Raw genomic sequence first — 18,613 nt, 5'->3', positions numbered from 1 at the left:
ATACAAGGCAGTTCCTTAAGTAAGAAATGACTTGTCTCTAGCAGGTAAATAGCGTAAAGTATATGCTGTTTTCACATAATTGATTGCCCATGAGGACAGAGAATGTGTTTGATTTAGGGGAAAAAACAACCGAACAGATTAGATTTTTATCTTGCACTGCAGTCACTCTTTAAAAGTGTTTACCTGCTTCCACACTGTTCTCCTGACTCGGTTTGTCCCCTGCAAGTCTCCAGATCACCTCCCAGAGATGTGGGTGGTTTGATCTGGGTGAATAAACTCGATGGTTTGCAAACACTCTCCCTTTCTATTTTCTGTAGTGTTATTCCTGAGGGACGTCTGAGAAATCCTGAAGCCATTTTGCTTTTAGACATAATGTGCCAACAAGTTTTTTTTTGCAAAGACACTAATGAGCTACTCTGATTATTAAACTGATTGATTGATTGTTACTTTTATAGTGGAGTCAATAGAATTCAGTGAATAGATAAGTGTCTTTTCAAAGTAAGGCACGCTTTCCACAGAGCTGCAAACTTCAACTTTTGCTTTGCAGTTCAAAGCGGCAGCTAAAAAGAAAACTCCAATGTTATGTAAGTCGCCATGTCTAATTACAAAGCATAATAAATCACTAAAAATTATCTCAGCTATAATAAAGTATGTAGCAATCAGCAAAGCATTTGACAGGCAAAAATAAATCAGAACCCATGAAATAGTGTTTCTCATTTGCATGCATATAAAATAGTTAGACTGGGTAGAATCGTGCTTGGCTCATGTTCCAGTTTTCTTCTTACAAATAAAACCTCCTATTTTGGCCTCTGAGTGAGGCCTGGGAAATAAAGTTGTGAATTTACGTCATTTCCAAGAAATGCTCAGTAACTTTGATAAAGTAAAATGTTAGCTCCTCAAAACATACATTTGTAAGCCATTAGTTATATCATTACTCTAAACTGAACTTTGGCTAACTGGTCAGAAAATTCTGGAAATTAGACAGGCAAAGACACATTTTGTAGTCCATCCACTAGAAAAGCACATGTCTTTCTCTAAATTTGTTTACAGATGGTTTCTTTCCAAAGCAACCTGCATTGCCAATAATTGCCACCAGTACAACGTGAATAATGATATGAACACAAAGGTTGAATTCTCAGTCTTGATCGAGAGACATCAGACACAAAATCTAGACCATGAAACAAACAAAAAAAGGAAAACAAACAAATAAACCAGCAACATTTCCTTGGCACAAAAGTGTGGATGTGTTCATTTGGAGGAAGTAGAAGCTCATTAATAAACTTCTCAGCTAGGTGTGAGCTACCAGGTATTACTCATTGGGTTGTGAGTGACAGGACTGGCTATTCTGCTACTCGTTCCCATAAGAGCCGAGGCTGCAAGCACAATTCCCATCTACCGAGACAAAGCAAAACACAAAGTAAAGGTCACAGAGATTATTTGGGGATACACTATAAGGTTCACATGCCAGCACCATATAAAGACATAAATCCAATTTGGATTTACATTTGCTTCAGGATAGAAAAGCAATACTTGACTCTATTAGAATAAAAGGAATCCTACTGACAGTGATTTTTTAAAATTCTAAATGTTTTGAATTTATTCTTTAAAGGGCTGTTTTCCTAGCATCTACTACTTTGCTGACATTGGTCTAGGCACTAAAGACTTAGCAATAAATATTCCAGGCATTACCACATGTAAATTTATTGCCTAGGAGGCCAACATTAAGAAACATGTATGCAGATAATTGACTTCAGTTACAGTTAAGAGACACAAACGCAAAGTGCTATGCAAATGTGACACAGACAGGAATAATTTATCTGTGCAAGAAGGTTCCCAGGAGATGACATGGAGGCTGAAGCCTGAACAATGCACTGGGAAAGAGCTGAGATCTGGCAAAGGCCTGCAATTGAAGGAGTTCCCCGTTGAGAAGCTCACAGAGGGCCTCTTTGAGAAAGCAGAGACTCAAATATTGTTCCTGGTACCATTTTGAAGATAAAGAATCTTTATTCTACAAGAACAGGGTTTAGGGGAGTCAAGTTGGAGAGGGAAATGACCAGATTTGCAGGGTAATTCAGATGCTAGCTTCAAGGAACGGGGTGTCTGACTCTTTGCACTTGCATGCATTCCAAGAATGCATAAAGTTTTATATCCTGTCTTTAGTGTGGTGAGAGATCTTTAGCAATAAAATAGATATGCCTTCCTTGAATGTAACTTTTTTTATTTTAAAAATTAGAAAACTAAGAAAACAACAATGAAGACCAAACCAAAACAAGACAAAAACAACAAAAATGATAGATGACAAAATAATAGAAATTTACAATGGTTGCTATATTACATACTGTTATCTTCAACAAAGTTACTCAGGCTGCAAGACATAAGAATGTAAGATTGATCAAACAATCAAAGACAGTAATGAGTAAAAAAAAATAATAAAAATAATTTTAAAAAACATTGGAAATGATGCAGAGTTTCACCATACAAAATGGTCGGAGTTCAACAATGGTTCATATACTGCATATTGTTTTCAGATTAGTCATTCTCATTACCAAAGTCATTACCATGTAAAAGTGGTCAAGAAAAAAAGAAAATTTTAAGCATTGACTATTCCTCTCAATAAACTACAGACATCACCAATACACCCATTCCAGCTATCCTTATATATACATATAAATTTTGTTTTTCATTTGAAAAGAAAACCAACATAACAAAAACAAATACAAAAACATAACACCATGGACAGCAATAAAAATGATGCAGAATTTCAAAACATGGTGATAGGATATTAACAATGGTTGAGTGGAACTTTATATAAAGTTTCCAGGCAGCCATTTCAGTAATTCCTATGTACATGTAATCACAACGAAGGCTGCCGAAGTTAGCTATTGAGCTAGATTTACTGATTTCACATTCAAGCCCTTGTTCCTGAAACCTTAGGCAAATTACTTAACCTTGTAGAGCTTCAATTTCCTCATTTATAAAACATATACAAAATATAAGATAATAGTACTGCCAATCTTATCAGGATCTATTGAATAAATACCTGCGAAGCATTATACATTAAACATTATAAGGCACATAAAAAAGTTCCAATAAGAGTGCGCATAATAGTAGTAGTAACTAGCTTATATTATTTTCATACAGCAGATTGAATATGGACACTAGATTTGTTGCAGATTTTATGCTTTTTATTTGTTATGTTCATCATAATTTTATTGAAGGGGATATGTCTTCCATTTCATGCCATGGTGAGCAAAGCATTTCCTGTGATAACATGTTAATTACATTAATCACATTAATCATAGATTGGACACATACACTGCCAAAATTACTTTTAACACCATTTTAAACTCCCTTTAAGAATGAATAAAGCAGCTGGGTATGGTAGCACACTCCTGTAATCCCAGCACTCAGAAGGCTGAAGCAGGAGGATTACTGCAAGTTCAAAGCAGGCCTCGGCTACAAAATGAGTTGAAGGCCAGCCTGAACTGCACAGGGAAACTTTTTCTCAAAAAAAAAAAAAAGAGAATAAATAAAGCAGTATTGCTAAGCTTTTAACAGGACAAGGATACGCTCGCCACACAGGTAGCCTAATTTTCATTAAAGATTTTCACTGATACATATTTTACCATGCGTACAAAACAGAGCTAGTAAAACATTGATTCCTATAGATTGAGGATGCGTACAGAAAATAAACTAGAGGAAATGCCCTCAAACATATTTTTGTTTCCATTTTAATGAATAGCCTTTGGTTTGAACAAGTTGAAACTGAATGCGTTTCTCTCCTATCTAGATCAAGAATTGTTTAATACTACAATTATGTACTGCTGCTTTCAATTAAGCCTGTAATGTAGCTCCTTATCCTACAATGATGTCAATTTCTTTCAGAATTAGGATTCCTTTCAATTTTTATTCTTTATATGATTACCAGAAAGGAGTACTTACTACAGTCACCCAATTTAAAATTTATTTTTCCTGTGTTAAACTCTACACATTTTAATCTGGCTATATTTGGACCCTTTTTTATCTTCATTTTGTTCTTCTACCTTTGGTGGCAGACCTGTGGCTTGTTGTTGCAGTGGGCTGTTTGTGTCCTTGAAAGCTCTGAAAGGCCTGCCATCACTACCCTTTAAAAATATTGTGCATAGTGTTTGTTTATGTCTTTGTCCACCTAATGAGCCAAGTCTGTGTCATTTGTGTCAGCTGCCAGTTGGAACTTTGAGGAATTTATCTCCTAAATTATGGAATCTTGGCCCCCCAGGAATCTTGACAGTTTATGTCAGAGCATAAAACATTCTAACAAACCTTCTGCATACACTCTTTCTAGATCTGTGTGTGAAATGCTTTGTTCTTACACTTTGCACAACATTATAAGGTCTGGATATACTTTACTTGCAAGCATTCACTTTTTAGAACCATTTTTAGAGAAAAAAAAAGCAGTGAAACGCTTTGACAAAACCTGGTGCATAGAAAAATGTGACAGTAAATGCATTTTGAGGTGGAAAGATGGTGCTTTACCTTGACATTATAATACAAATAACTTCTTGACCTCAAATGGAGTGCTTTGAGTTACTTGTGTTTAATTCTAGCATAAAACAAACTATCATTCTTTGAGATGGGGCAGGTGGTGGAAGACTTAAAAATGACAAGTATTTCTCCCTTAGGCAGCGAGTGTTGAAAATCCCTATCCTGCTGATATTAAGGGATGAAAATGTAGTACTGTCTGCTAAAGCACAATCAAATGAATGCTTTCTAAAGCCAGGGTCGTGAAGAAAGTGTTTTCTTTTCCCAAGAGAGGCTATAGAGCACTCACAAAAGCTCCACCACAAAGCCTGAGGTGAAAGGTTACGCCAGTTGAGGAAACAATACGCTGCCTGAGACCCTTAGTGTTTTAGCCATGTCCAAGAAATTGGAGTGAGGGAAAAAGTAGTTATCTCATGAACCTGTTTTGAAAGTAGTCTCAGAGGCTGCCTCTCAGAACTCTTCACAGAGCAGCTCCTTGACTGTCAGAACTGGATACCTTTTGTACTGCATCACCAGACATGGTCTCTGCAATTCCAACTTACCTTATAGGAATCTGGGGTCCTAGTTGTCCAATTACATTGCCCAGGGCCACCCAGCACATTGGCGGTAGTGATGGGACTTACACCCATGTTACCAAGTCTCATTTCAGAGTCCTTTTGCATTACTGGAATCCACCCAGGAAATAGGTCCTACTAAGGACCGCTCAGTTCCCTACCCTCGCTTAATAGTCACTAACGGATTATAAACATCATTTCTTCCAAATGAAACCGGGTAAGTTATTTGTTTGCAGTAAACTGGGTCTTTTTCCATTAAGGTAAATAAATTATAATTATATATTCAAATAGTAACTGTCCTATCTCTGATTTGGCTTGTATTCCAATTTTTATTAAGTTGTTTGAAATTTACTATTGGCTATTGTTGTTATGTTGCAATAAATAAGTTAGTACATACAGTAATACTTCAAAAGGCCAAATTATAATGTGTCTCTTATGTAGATAAATTGGTGGAGAGAGATTTAAGGACTATAAATTAAGCTTAAGTCCCTGTTGCCATTGTACTGGTGGAATAGCTTGATGGAATCCTTTTGATATTACACCGTTTTATAATAAAACAATGACAGTATAAATATATTTAAACTATTATAAATTCAGACATTCAATATTGAGCTATAAACAATATTCAATATTGTTTGTAACAACTATTACTATTTTTATGAAAACAAAATCCGGGTCTATAATATATTCAAATTTTAAGACCATCACAAGCATATAATCCAAGAAAGGAAAATAAAATTATAACAGTTGTATTCATAAGATATTTTAATCACCAGATAAGAAAAATCTAGTCCTCATGATGCTATTTTAATTCTCAGCCGGCATCCAAATTGAAGGTTAGTGAAGAAACAGATCAATCTGTAGAAAGATTTGAGAATGCAAAAGATCCTATGAAAAACAACGAAAAAAATAATAATCACTCCAGTATATTTGGGGGTTGATAGTGAAATTTAGCCCTGGGTATTTCTATACTTCATCAAACTACCTTGGTACTTCAGATCACTCTCAGGGTGATCTGAGAGTGATTCTGTGATGACCTGAATTATGTTATGTCCATGTGTCCTGGGTACATTTCATCTTTTCTGTGGAAAAATCAACTAGTCTGTCATTAACTTATTTCAGTCCCAAATGTTGGGGATTCAACCCTAGGTCTACTATTTCATAGTTCTTTTACAGGAAATAAAGCATCTGTTTAGAATCAGAAGAAATCACCTGTATTGCTTTGGAAGAAGTATAGTGACTATCAGAGAAACTGTGTGTGTTCGTTATTTTTTAATCTTTTATAGTTTGTGGAAAGAGGACTGCCCCCTCTTTCACACACAGTATGTTGTTATTTATTCGTTATTTGTGTACTTGAAGAGGATGTTAAAGTTCTGAGATCGAGATACCCTGTGGTTACAAAGGAAGGATTTGTTTACCATTTCATTTAAAGTGTTCTAATAAGCTTTATAATATAAGAAACACTTGGGGCCTGATAGAGTTCTTCCAAGGACAGTTTTTGTGACTGGTGTGCAAGTGTCACGTTCTAATTTCTGTAACTCTTACTTGTCATTGTCTATGAGTGATACACTAGCATCCCAGCATATCATATTTCTTACCTCTGTGTTTATGGAACGTGTTTATGGAATAGTAATGCCATCAGGGACTGCAAAGAAGGAGAATGGGCAATGCTCCTTCTCTCCCAGCTGCTTCACTCTGGTGGGAAATAAGAGATTGGTGCTGCTCACTTTGACCTGGGTGAGGGATAGCTTCATGGACATGCAGACGCTTCACTTAGCCCCGACTCTGCACTTAGCCCCACCCTCTGAACAATGCTGTTGTGTGCTTAAAGTTCTACTATCACCATTTTGAAAATCTTAGTAATTTATGCACAAAAGACTCTGAGTTTCCATTTCCCACTGCGCACTTCAGCTTATTTGTTGGTCCTGTTAGAAACTTCTGGCTCTTCTTGGCTATGTGGATCTGCCCTTAGCCTTCAATCGTTCTCTGTCAACATGTGCAATCTGCCTTTAAATCAAAGAAGTAAGCAAATAATAACCTTTTAAAACTAAATGTTTTAAAAATTAACTTTAAAGAACTGCTACCTATGGAAGGATTTGACTCACTGATCTTTATAATAAACTCAAAAAAGTAAGTTTGTAATCGTGCAATACTGTCTTTGGTGTGTTTCTTGTTTGCATTCACTGTGAAATTAGTTGTGCTCACTTTTGTTCGAACTCAAAGAAGACAGTGGGTGTACTACTTGGGTTCTATTTCTTTAAAGTGTAATTTGGGAAGGATTCAATTTAAATGTGTTTTCCTATGCCTATCTTGAATAATGTGTTGATTTCTTTTTGCCTGATACTGAGAAATGTAGCTTAATGTTACACGAACTAAGACCTCAGCAATATGGATAAATTCTATTATTTACAAGTACAGTATTTTCCCTGAGACTGTAAGAGTAGATCTGTCAGCACCCACGATGTTATCACCGAGGTACGGCACACAACTTCCACTGCCTTGGTTCCACCCAGTGTGTCAGTCTCAACTGCTTTTGCAGGGTCTCCTTTGTGATTTCTTGGTAAATGGGATTTTCCCTGCTCTTAAGTCCCTGGAGAATAGATGAATGTTTGCTCACTGGCTTTTAAAGCTTGGCCCCAAACTTTTCTCTTTATATATTTTGGGGGAAAAAAATTCAAAGGGCCGGTGTTTCTTTGTTCTCATCCAAGCCCACAATTAGCTGAAGTTCCTTCTGTGTAGCTAGAAGGAGGAGGAAGGGGCGCCCAACAGACCTTTTACTGCCTGTGAGAAAGTGCTCAGGCCGTTCCTTTGTCCTTTTTGTCAGGGAAGGCTGCCTCCCTAATTGTACTGCTGTAGGGGAGCACGCGCCTTTGGGAGCATTATCTGATTCCTACAGGACCTTCAGGAGTGCTTTGTATACTGACCCTTAGCTTGAACACAAATATCTTTTCAGTCCCCTTTCCAGGCTGTTGCCTCAGGCTTAGATACCTGAGAGCTTTAGCTCAGCCGGGGGTGTGGACGCATTTGTACCAACCTCAGCCTTAGGTTTGTTTTTTTTTTTCTCCCCTCGTTGTATTACCTGCAATTCTGCTCCACCTGTGGGGAAGCAGAAGATGGAGGATGCAGAGGGCTAGGAGCTATAGAAGTCAGAGGGGAGAGAGAGCGAGACAAACAGCTGCTCTTGTCAGCATGGGGATAAGCGTAAAGAGATTAATAGTTATTTGCAGAGCAAATGGGGAGGTGGCATTCAGCGGTGGAATGCGAATGCATGAATGCGATGGAATGGGCGTGCGACTGTTAACATTTAGACAGATGCTCTCTGGACTGAATGGAATGGCCCGGTCCCTTTCTCCTCTCCAAAGGAAAGAATTAGTGTGGAATAAAATAATTTCATTATTCTTGAAGTTTAAAGTGGAAAGAAATGTTCAGGTTCTTTTTGCTTTGTTCTTCATGGTTTTCCTTAGCCTGGGGTTCTCGGTTATATTTCACTGGAAGCTTCTTCATTTCCTTTATAAAATATGTTCCTCTTCTTGCATTTGACCTCCTTGCCATCGTCCTTAGCTTAAATTAAAGCAGAAAGAGAGAGACAGAGAGAGAGAACAAAAGAAAGAAAGAAGAAGAGAATGACAAAAAAAGAAAGAAAGAGAAAGAAAGAAAGAAGGCAGGCAGGCAGGAAGGAAGGAAGGAAGGAAGGGGGAAATTTCCATGTTTCAGAAGGTTTCACAAAGGGAAAACAGCCATAAGCTGACTGAACCTTCAGGAAAGGTGTTGTTTGGTCCAGAATTAAGAACTACAGGAGGCTGAGTCAGCTGATTGGGCTGCTGATGTGGTAGCCTGGACAGAGCCCTGGATTTAAAACCAAAGGATTTCATTTCAAAATTTATACTCCACTTCTTAGCTAGTGCTTGGGCAACTTGTTTCCTTTCTCTGGTCATAAGACAGTAAATTTGTTTATCAGGTAAAATGGGAAGAAACCATTTCATTCTTCTCATAAACATTTCACTGAGTACTTATTTTGTGCCAGAACCATTGGCAGAAAAGACATAAAATCATCTGTCAAATGGTGCTGCATGAACTAATGTACTTTTGAATTGCATCAAGCACAGAATTTTATGTACAATGAAATATTTCTTTTATTTATACATGTTCTACTCTCAGAAAGAAATAAACTACTCAAAACAAAATGGCAGAACAATAAAAAAAAAACAGGTTGGATAATAGACTGGCATGTTACCTTTTAAAATATATAATTAAGACTGGGTGTCTTGGCATGGGTGTATTGGCATGTGACTATAGTTCTAACTATTGAAGAGGCTGAGGCAGGAGGATCCCTTGAGCCCAGGAATTCTATACTAGCTTGGACAATACAAGACCCTTCCTCAATCACTCAGTCAAGTCTCTCTGATGCTACTACTCATTCCCCTCCAGGCTTTATGAAACTAATCTCTGAGATGGTGCTATTAGTATTGTGGCACTAATTTTAGAATTTTATGTAAGCTAAGAAGAATCTTGATGATCCTTTGATTTTTACCGTTTATACAACTTGATGCTTAGCCCCGCCCCTTTAAGCTATCAAAGGCTCTTTCTCACCCTGAATACTGTAACAGGGAATAGTTCTGATTTGTATTAATTTCTACTGAGCTACTAAACAGCACTTTTTGTCGTGTTTGTGGGTCAGCCTGTATTCTCCTTTCACCCTTGAGGATTCCACTCAACAAAGCCACCCTAACAGTTAAGGGACCTGCGAAGGGCATCACAAAGCCCTCCTCAGACTTCTCGTGGTGTTTCTGGGTATCAGAAATGGCTGATTTCCCTTTGCATAGGGTGTTTCACACCTGTAGAACGCATGCACCACATGCTGCCATTTTTGAAGCAATGATCTGAGGCTTAAATGGCTAATGTTGGGATTTCCGGGTGTCCTTGCAGCCACAGTATACGAACCTGGGGCTCCTGAACAGCATGGACCAGCAGATTCAAAACGGCTCCTCGTCCACCAGCCCCTACAATACAGACCACGCGCAGAACAGCGTCACTGCGCCCTCGCCCTATGCGCAGCCCAGCTCCACCTTCGACGCCCTGTCGCCGTCGCCTGCGATCCCCTCCAACACCGACTACCCGGGTCCGCACAGCTTCGACGTGTCCTTCCAGCAGTCCAGCACTGCCAAGTCGGCCACCTGGACGGTAAGAGCGAGGGCACGCATGGCCCACGAGGCTCCCTTCCCATCGCGACCTCTTGCATCTCTCCCTTCAGCAGGAGAGATCCTTGACTCAGTGACCGAAATTTTGTTCTTGAATAATTAACACTGAGTCAGAGAGAAAATGCCATTGAATGAGAAAAGTCCTGCTCTGCCTGAGAAACAAATGCCTGCATCCTGGTCAGCTCCCAGCAGTTTCATTCAGTGCATTTCTGCCTGCTTCATGCTGTCCTGAGGTCCTTTGCATGGATTTTTTTTTTTTTTCCAGAAAAAATTAACATTGTGCCAGTAAGAAGTAACATAGCCATTCGATATGTGTTTACAGGCTCCAGGATAGGAAAGATGTATCAATGTCATTACTGTGAAGATGTAAATGTCACATTTAGAAGTGATTTAAAAGTATGAAGTGATCAAAAAGTATGAAGTATGAGAAATAAAATTTCACTTAATAAATGCTAATATGTTTATACCTCTAGATTCTACAACATGAATCATACCTTATGAACATGTGCAAGTTTATTAAATTTAGACACATTTTCACCACTTATGACCCCAATAAAAGCTTTAGAATTACCTATCCGGGTCCTGAGTTACTCAAAAGAGATTTTAATTTAAATTGTTAGGGAAAAGATCTTTCTATATGTAAGTTGAAAAAAAACTATTTCACAGTTATTGTAACATAAATAAAACTCAGATATAAGCAGAAAAACCTACAAAGCTATTAGCTGTTTGATCAAAAAATCTCCAAGACCAAATGGGCATGAATGTTTATCAAATAATTTAATGTCTGCATGGATTGTAGAAATTCTTCCAAATATCATTGTCTTATGGACAATGTAGTTGTAGAATTGTTCTAACAGTTCTTTTCCTCTTTGGTAAAAATAATCTTTTGGAAATCATTTCTATATTTATGTTACATATAATGTCTACTTCACTATAAGTTTTAATCTAGTTGTATGGATTTTCTTAAATAAACTATATTTGTAATAGTTCTTACCTTTCTCTATAACTATACATCTCTTCATTCATTTTGATCTCATGACTTGGTGATGGATAACGTTTATAACTCCCACCATGATAGTTATGAGAAAAACTGAAGAACTTGGAGATATTTAAGAGACTGCCTTAAAGTTACGTAGGCCTTTGTGCAGCTGGAGACAGTCTTGATCCCTCACTTCCCCCACTGGGTTGTATTCTTTCTGTCTATTTGACAATTCACAGCAGAATGCCTCAAAATTGTCTAAAAATTTATTCTATTTTAGTACTTTCCTTTCATGGTTTGAAAATTCCATCATGGCTGATACATACTCAACCATTAAGTATAAGCGTTAACTTCAAATTTAATGTTTCTCCTATGTGTTGCTTATCAGTTGTGAAGTTTTATTCAGTTTCATTTGCACCTATAGTCATGGATATGTAAATAGAGGTGAGTAAATTTAAGAGTGGATAGGCTTTAAGTAGCTGGTTGATTGATCTAACTAATATTTCCTGGAGTTCCACCAGAATAAATGGCGCATATTTGTCTTAGGATTGTCACCACCCATTGAACATTTACTCATCTTTAAGCTTGCTCATTACTGGTTTGGTTTACTAAGTCAGCACTTCGCTCTATTATAAGTAGCCTCCTCAGAGGAAATGACAAGAATATGAGGTACCTAAACGCATAATCACATCCCTTGCGGTATCATTTAAGACCCATGAGCATGCAGCTTGATGTAAATGCAGCATCAGATCAGCCTTTCTCCCTCGACCCTTCTTTTCCTTCTCCTCCTGCAGAGACCTTAGGGTCTGTTTTACAGATCTGGCACAATCCCAAACCACCTTCACTCAGAGCTGTTCTCTGAGGAATAAATTATCTCCTGAAAAGGTTTGGCGATTTCTACCTAAACGGTACGTTAGGAGGAAGAGAAAGAATTGTGGTGTAGCACACTGGTGAAATTTCCTTACCTGTGCCAGAAGTAAAATCAGCATCCTGAAAAAAAATAAATACACAGGTGCTTGAGTGATGGAAGAAAAGTACTGGGTGAGAGCCAAAAAGTTGGATTGTAGTGTTGAATACTCTAGTCTTCCCAGAATTCACTATGTGCCTCAGATGAGGAGGAAGACGGTGAACTACACTGTTTTCTAAAGGGCAGAGCACAGGGTTAATACTAAGTGCAGAATGCTGATAGAAGGTATTAGTTTCTAATCAAGCGCTTTGTGTGTCATTCATGAGTGAGCACTGCTAAGTGGTTTTGTGTCTGTTGGATTTCTCTTCCATTGTCCCTCGTCTATGCTATAAATTAGAAGCAACAAGGACCCTATTAATACATTACATGGCATCTACGTTTTTACTTAATGTCTTTCTTGTTCACAAGCAGACTGATTCCAGGCCCAATGGAGTTCTTCTAAACTAGGGCACTTGAACCCTTATCAGAGTAGCTCTTAAGATTATCTAAAATGACATTTTATTCTTAGTAGCAGACACTTGTATCTTATACACAGCAGCATCTAATTCTTTAAGCCAATTTATATAACCTCACATTTATACATAAGCTTCACATTTTAAAAAATATTTTCTACTCTATTTATCTTAGGTGAGGGTAAATAGCAGCTCTGTTATTTGCTGTTTTATAAATAAAGAAAGTTTAAATAAAAGTTGCAAGGCTAATCACTGGCCAAGGAGGAAGAGGCCCAAGGCTTCTCATTCCAGTTCACATTCTCCACCCTTCTGTCTAGACTGTCTTTTTTTTTTTTTTCCTGATTGATGGATGGTAGGGGCATCCCAGTGTAGCAGGCTCTGTGTATTATGGAGTTGTTCTCTCAAGCTCCAACTGATAGAGGGTATTTTTTTGTGCCATATTACACAACACCTATTACTTAGGCATCTGTGCTGAAAACAGTGTTTATTTTTTTAAATAAAGTGCTATATTTTAGAACTGCCCTCAAACTAGAAGCAACAGAAGCAGCTGTCATTAGGGGGAGGCCATGCATATTGCAAAGTCTTCTGGTAATTCTTTAATAAAAGTTGTCTTAGTACCATTTTATCACTTGTCAACCTTTCCTGTCGAGTTTTCTCTTTGCATTCGTCTAGTTTTACTCTCAGAATTACTGTCAGAATGTAACTAACATGTTTAAAGGGTATACACGTTTTCCTATTGCTTTTTCTACGTTTTAAATAGTGAATGTCATTATGGTTTCAGTTCTATAAAAATACCATATTTATTTTAAACTTCTTTCAACAAAATAAAGTGAAGGGTGATGACATTTTTCTATATTCTCCATTTATGCACACCTCGCTCCAAACCAGTACTTAAGATATGGTTCCAGACTCCCTTATTTCCACAATATAATTGGCCTTAGTTATAGAGGCCATAATTTAATACGGGTACTGCTGGTCTAGAATTTTAGCTGTAAGTCATCAGCCTCAGGACAGTTGAAAGAACGGTAGTTTAGAGACGGCAGGAAACGAGCATAGACTTCACTTCGGAAATTTTTGAACAGCATATGGACTTTTGCCCCAGATTTAGTCTCTCAGACCTTCCTTTCCTCACCTGTAAATGACGATGTGAATACTTTGCTTATCATTTGGGTTATGTTCAAGTAAATGTACCTCTCAGCACCCGGGACATATAGCACATAAGTGTGCATTGGGTGCGCATCTGAATCCCTTTGTTTCATGAGTTTATTACAGTTTCACGGAGCGTTCAGTTTCACAAATGGTAATAATTTGAGGGAATGTAAAGTAAAATGTCTGCTACTTTTTTTTTCCTTAACGATTTCAGGCTCTTAACATGCATACTCCAGCCCCAAGGGACTACTGTGTTATCCCCTTTCTACATGTATGCAGTAGACGCCATAGGATAACAGGCTTTCCTGAATGTGGACCCATAGCTGGCTGCGCTACCTTCTAAGCCTGTCCAAGACATGCAGGTGCTCCTTCTAGCAAAGGGGAGGGTCCTTTCAGTAGCTCAAGACCTGGCAACTTTAGACATTTCTTCTTCACTTTTAATTCGGCCCTTCTTTCATGGGGATGCCTTTCTGTATGCTTTGGGTTAAATAAAAGATGGAAAACAGAAAAGTCTGCATAGTAATTCACAGGAACAAACTAGTAGAAGCAACCTAACCATACTGGAGGGGAACAAGTTCAATAAATTGCAATACACCCATACATAAAATGCTCTAGGGCCAATAGACATAACCACACGCGCTGGTATGGAATGCTTTGGGAGGCACCTGGGAGGAAAGAGGTACTGCCTGAGAATGGAGAAGACTGGTAAGAAAGCCCACCTCTGAGGTAATGTCTTCCTTTTTCTGGACTCTAGTGCTCAGGCCTGTTTTGACGTCAGTTACCTTTATTAGCTTGACAACTGTTTTTGGCCTTTTGGGTTTTCTGGTTCTTTGTTTTGTCACCCATGGTACATAGTAATCCCTGGGTATACACACTATGAAAATCCTCAGGTAAATTTATTTATTATTAATATTTAGCTTTACTTGTGCTTACACAACGACCCTGCTCATGAGTGGAAGGTTACATTTTGCTATTGCGTCCTTCTCTGTGAGACTCTGTGGTCTTACAAGGCAGAGACCCTAACCTAGGGCCCAGTACAACATTAGGCAAACAGCAGGCCCTTCATACAGACCAAGGCAGTTTTTGTTTTTTTTTTTCTCCTCACAGTTCAAAGAAGTCATGGTAGCTTTCAGCAACATGCCTCAGTTCTGACCCTGAGTGTTAATTGTCCATAGCATTGGTCCCTTCTGCCTCCACCCATGATTTAGAGAAAGCATTCTTCCTTTGCCTTTCTCAGCCCTGCCAGCCTCGTGTCATGTTCAGAGCTTTGAAGAATCTGACTTGAGCAAGTGGAGAGATTAGGGAGGTGTCATTTGGAAGAGGAACAGCCAGTTCTCGGGAGACTTCCATTGATCCCAGCATTTCGGGCTGGCTGCAGGTCTTGCAAGCTGGCTGGTTTTGGCTCTGCAGGCAGGCGGGCTGAGATTTGTGTCTGTGGCCCACCCTCCCTGTAATCAGGTTACCTGTAATGTAAGACTTTCAGAAAAAGGCTGCCAGCTCTGCAGAAATCTAATGCAAGCTAGCTCATTGCATGGCCCTCTGGAATGCAGAGACTCTTAAGAATAGCCCATCAAAGGACATGATGTACAGACTAATTTCTCAATGGTGAGTGTGATTTATCAGCTTCCCTCCACAAAAGAAGTTCTTCTGGGTTAGGGATGTAGCTCAGTGGTTGAGTTTAGACTTCTCATGGACAAGGTTCTAGATTTGATCCTTAGCACCATAAGTCCCAAAGAAAAAGATCTCTCCTCAGCGTTGAGCCATAAATAGGGCTTGATCTAGTATTACAGTGGAATGACTTTCTGAGCTCATAGAGAAAAGACAGGAAAGGAGTAAAAAAACTTGTGCCAGTGAAACATTTGTTTATTTATTTTTTATTTTTATTTTTTGCTTTTTGTCTTTTTGAGACACGGTCCCGATATGCAGTTCAGGCTGGCCTTGAGCTCACTTTGTAGCCCAGACTGGTCTCGAGCTCGCAAGATCCTCTTGCTTCAGCCTCCTGAGTGCTGGGATTATAGGCGTGCACCACCACACCTGGCTTTTTTCATTTTAAAGAAAATAAGAAATAATTTTAAAAACATTAGGAATGATACTGCTCCAAAGAAAACATTTGTTTATGACAAGGTTATTTTCACTTCTTGCCATAGATTTTTCATAAATCATCTGAGATACATAAAGAAATGCCTTCCTGTACTCCTCCCATGATGAAAAAAAATAATAACATTCAGCGTATTAATTTCTTACCCAACCTTTTTCTTGGTTCACAAAACAGTGGTGAAGTTTATCCTAAGTAAAGTATCTGGTGATCCTTGGTGATGAGTCCCATAACCTTCCTGTAGGATTTGGATTTATACATGTCCCTGGGAAAGCACACTACAACCATGTTGCTCCACAGTCCAGAGTGAAATAAACTACTTAGTGTACTCGCTAGAATTTAGTTAGGTTGAGTCTTGGCTAACGTGTTTGTGACACGTCATTTTCACACAGTCTAATGTGTATCCCCCTCCCTCCCTCTTCTGAATTCTTTGTTGACTGCACTGTGGAGTGTCTATGTAAAAGAAAAAACTTTGATATTTACTTATTGTATAGGAATAGTGTAAGGACTAACTACAGACTCAACAGAAAAAGATTAAAATTTACATATAGCTGATGTTGCTGTTTCTGCTATAAAAAAATGAACAGCAGCACATTCATTTGCTTTTCTCATTTCTTCTTGTTCCTACTTCCTTTAGTCCTCTATCTCTCCCTCCTTTCTATTCCCCTGTTTCTTATTCTCCACTACCTCCTCCTTCTTCACCTATGTTATCATCCCCAGAAGTTAATCTGGTTTTGTAGATATTACCAGCCACTTGGTAGCTTTTATTTTTTTTTAATTCTTAAAATGGTGGATTGTTATGGAAAAGATCATGATATAAGTCAATCACCATGGACATAGTCATCAAGATTGGCAATCATGTCCTCTGTCCCTTTGCATTCAACAAATTGCTTTGACTAATAGCGGGCCACCGCAGAGATACTAAGCTCAAACGCTACCAGGGCAAGAAAAACCACCTCCCAGGGATAGTATCAGAAGAAGCTTCCATGCACTTCCTATAAGGTCATTTGCTTTGTAGTCCAGCATGCTGTCACAGAAGAATATAGACCTAGCTCTAGAAGATTAAATTTTATTTTACTTTTTTGGGGCACGTAGACTCAAACTCAGGACCTCACGCTTGCTAGGCAGGTGCTGTGCCTCTGAGCTATATCCCGTGCCCAAGATTAAAGTTTAAAGATTAACCAAAAAGTTGGTTTTGTGTGTAGTAGCTCCAGACCTGTAAATGACAGTAGTAATTACTTTTAAAAGTTGTACAACACTACAGGGAAAACAAAATATTAGGCAGATTTCATTCAACTCCATACAATGTGTTAACAGTGATAGATAAAATTATATAAAATCTAAATAAAATAATTGCAAACTAGAGCAGGTATTTAAGCGAAAGTTTACTATATAGATAGGTATATTTCATTCACAGATTGGGCTGGGGATACAGCTCAGTGGCACAAGCACCTGCCTGAGTTTGATTCCTGGTACCAAACAAAAGTTACAGAAATAATAATTATGTACCCTTTTCAAAAGAGATTTGCATCAATCCCTTGCTACACTTAACTAAGCAATACATTATCAGAGTATTTTTTTCAATTTGTTTTCTTGAACTAAATGCTCTTCCTATCTTTTTATTCCTATAAAATTTTGTTTTATAGAAGAGTCTGATGGAATGCAGTGTCAGGTACTTAGTTTATAGTACTTTATGTATTCCTGTTCTCATTATTTGACAATTTATGGAACTCTGTAACTTTCTAAATTTGGTCAACAACGTAATTAGGAAAAAGTAGTGAACTTTAAAGAGCATCAAATCAATTTTCTCAGCTTATTAACTAAGGTTTTATTTTTAATGGGCACAAAGCGCGCCTGAAACTTGATGGATAAACAGAGGAAAATGGCATAAGAATCTTTAATGACTGGAGAAAACTATAGTGTATCGTTGAGGTCAACAAATCCCTTACAGTGAATGTGTACTAAGGTCAGCCTTGAACGATGTGTACCATTTACTGTGTGATCATAGATCTTGGGACATTCCCATTTAGGATATTTGCATAGCCCCAAAGTTAGCCATTTCCACAATGTGACCAAGACTATGCCAGAATCCTCACCCTCGTTGATGAAGGGCAGATGCACATTTCTCATGAAAGATATTTAGCAACCAACTGCCCTTTCATGAAGAAAAGCAACTACCTATGTAATAAAACCTCATGATTTTTATATCATCAGCAATTAGTATCTTTATTCAAATCATTATAACTAGAAGGAGATGAGATAGCATAGCTTTTTTTCCCAACACCTTCCAATCCTGGATAAAAGAAGAATTTACTGTAGAATATGAAGGTACATGTTACACTCTTTGAAGCCTTGCAGATGTGATGTAGACAGAACAGTTTCTAGAACAAGGGGTCCTGTAATTAGGAGTACAGAGGCCTACAGATAATGATCTTAGTAGATGTTTCTCCCATGGTGTTTAATAGTGTCTGTGACCCTGTCATCAGATTTCACCCAGCTGAAACGTGAACGAAAATTTGTAGTGTCTAGAGATCCGAGGCGAGATCTAACTTATTGGAGATAAATTAGGGAGGGATTCTTAGTTTCAAATAGAATGAACCATCTTGGTTTAACTTGAAGCTGATAATGAAGATAGAAGTGAAAAACTTACAACTTAGCACAGTGTTATTGTATCAGATATGACTGCCATGGAAAGACT

At 38.1% G+C, this 18,613-nt stretch overlaps 1 protein-coding gene across 7 annotated transcripts in view; it reads left to right on the top strand.

Annotated features, from left to right (window-relative positions):
• Window positions 1-18,613, top strand: part of Tp63 (tumor protein p63) — a 206,148-nt gene that overhangs the window by 122,869 nt on the left and 64,666 nt on the right. For all 7 annotated transcript variants that reach the window (XM_013513584.1, XM_005383231.2, XM_005383230.2 and 4 more), the window contains one exon: window positions 10,002-10,256. In XM_013513584.1, the coding sequence (XP_013369038.1) occupies window positions 10,002-10,256 (255 nt within the window). The remainder of the gene's footprint in view (window positions 1-10,001; window positions 10,257-18,613) is intronic.

This window comes from Chinchilla lanigera, unplaced genomic scaffold (genome assembly GCF_000276665.1).
Source record: "Chinchilla lanigera isolate Chin_1 unplaced genomic scaffold, ChiLan1.0 scaffold00019, whole genome shotgun sequence".
NCBI classification, from domain to species: Eukaryota; Metazoa; Chordata; class Mammalia; order Rodentia; family Chinchillidae; genus Chinchilla; species Chinchilla lanigera.
This window is presented reverse-complemented; position numbering and strand designations above follow the sequence as displayed.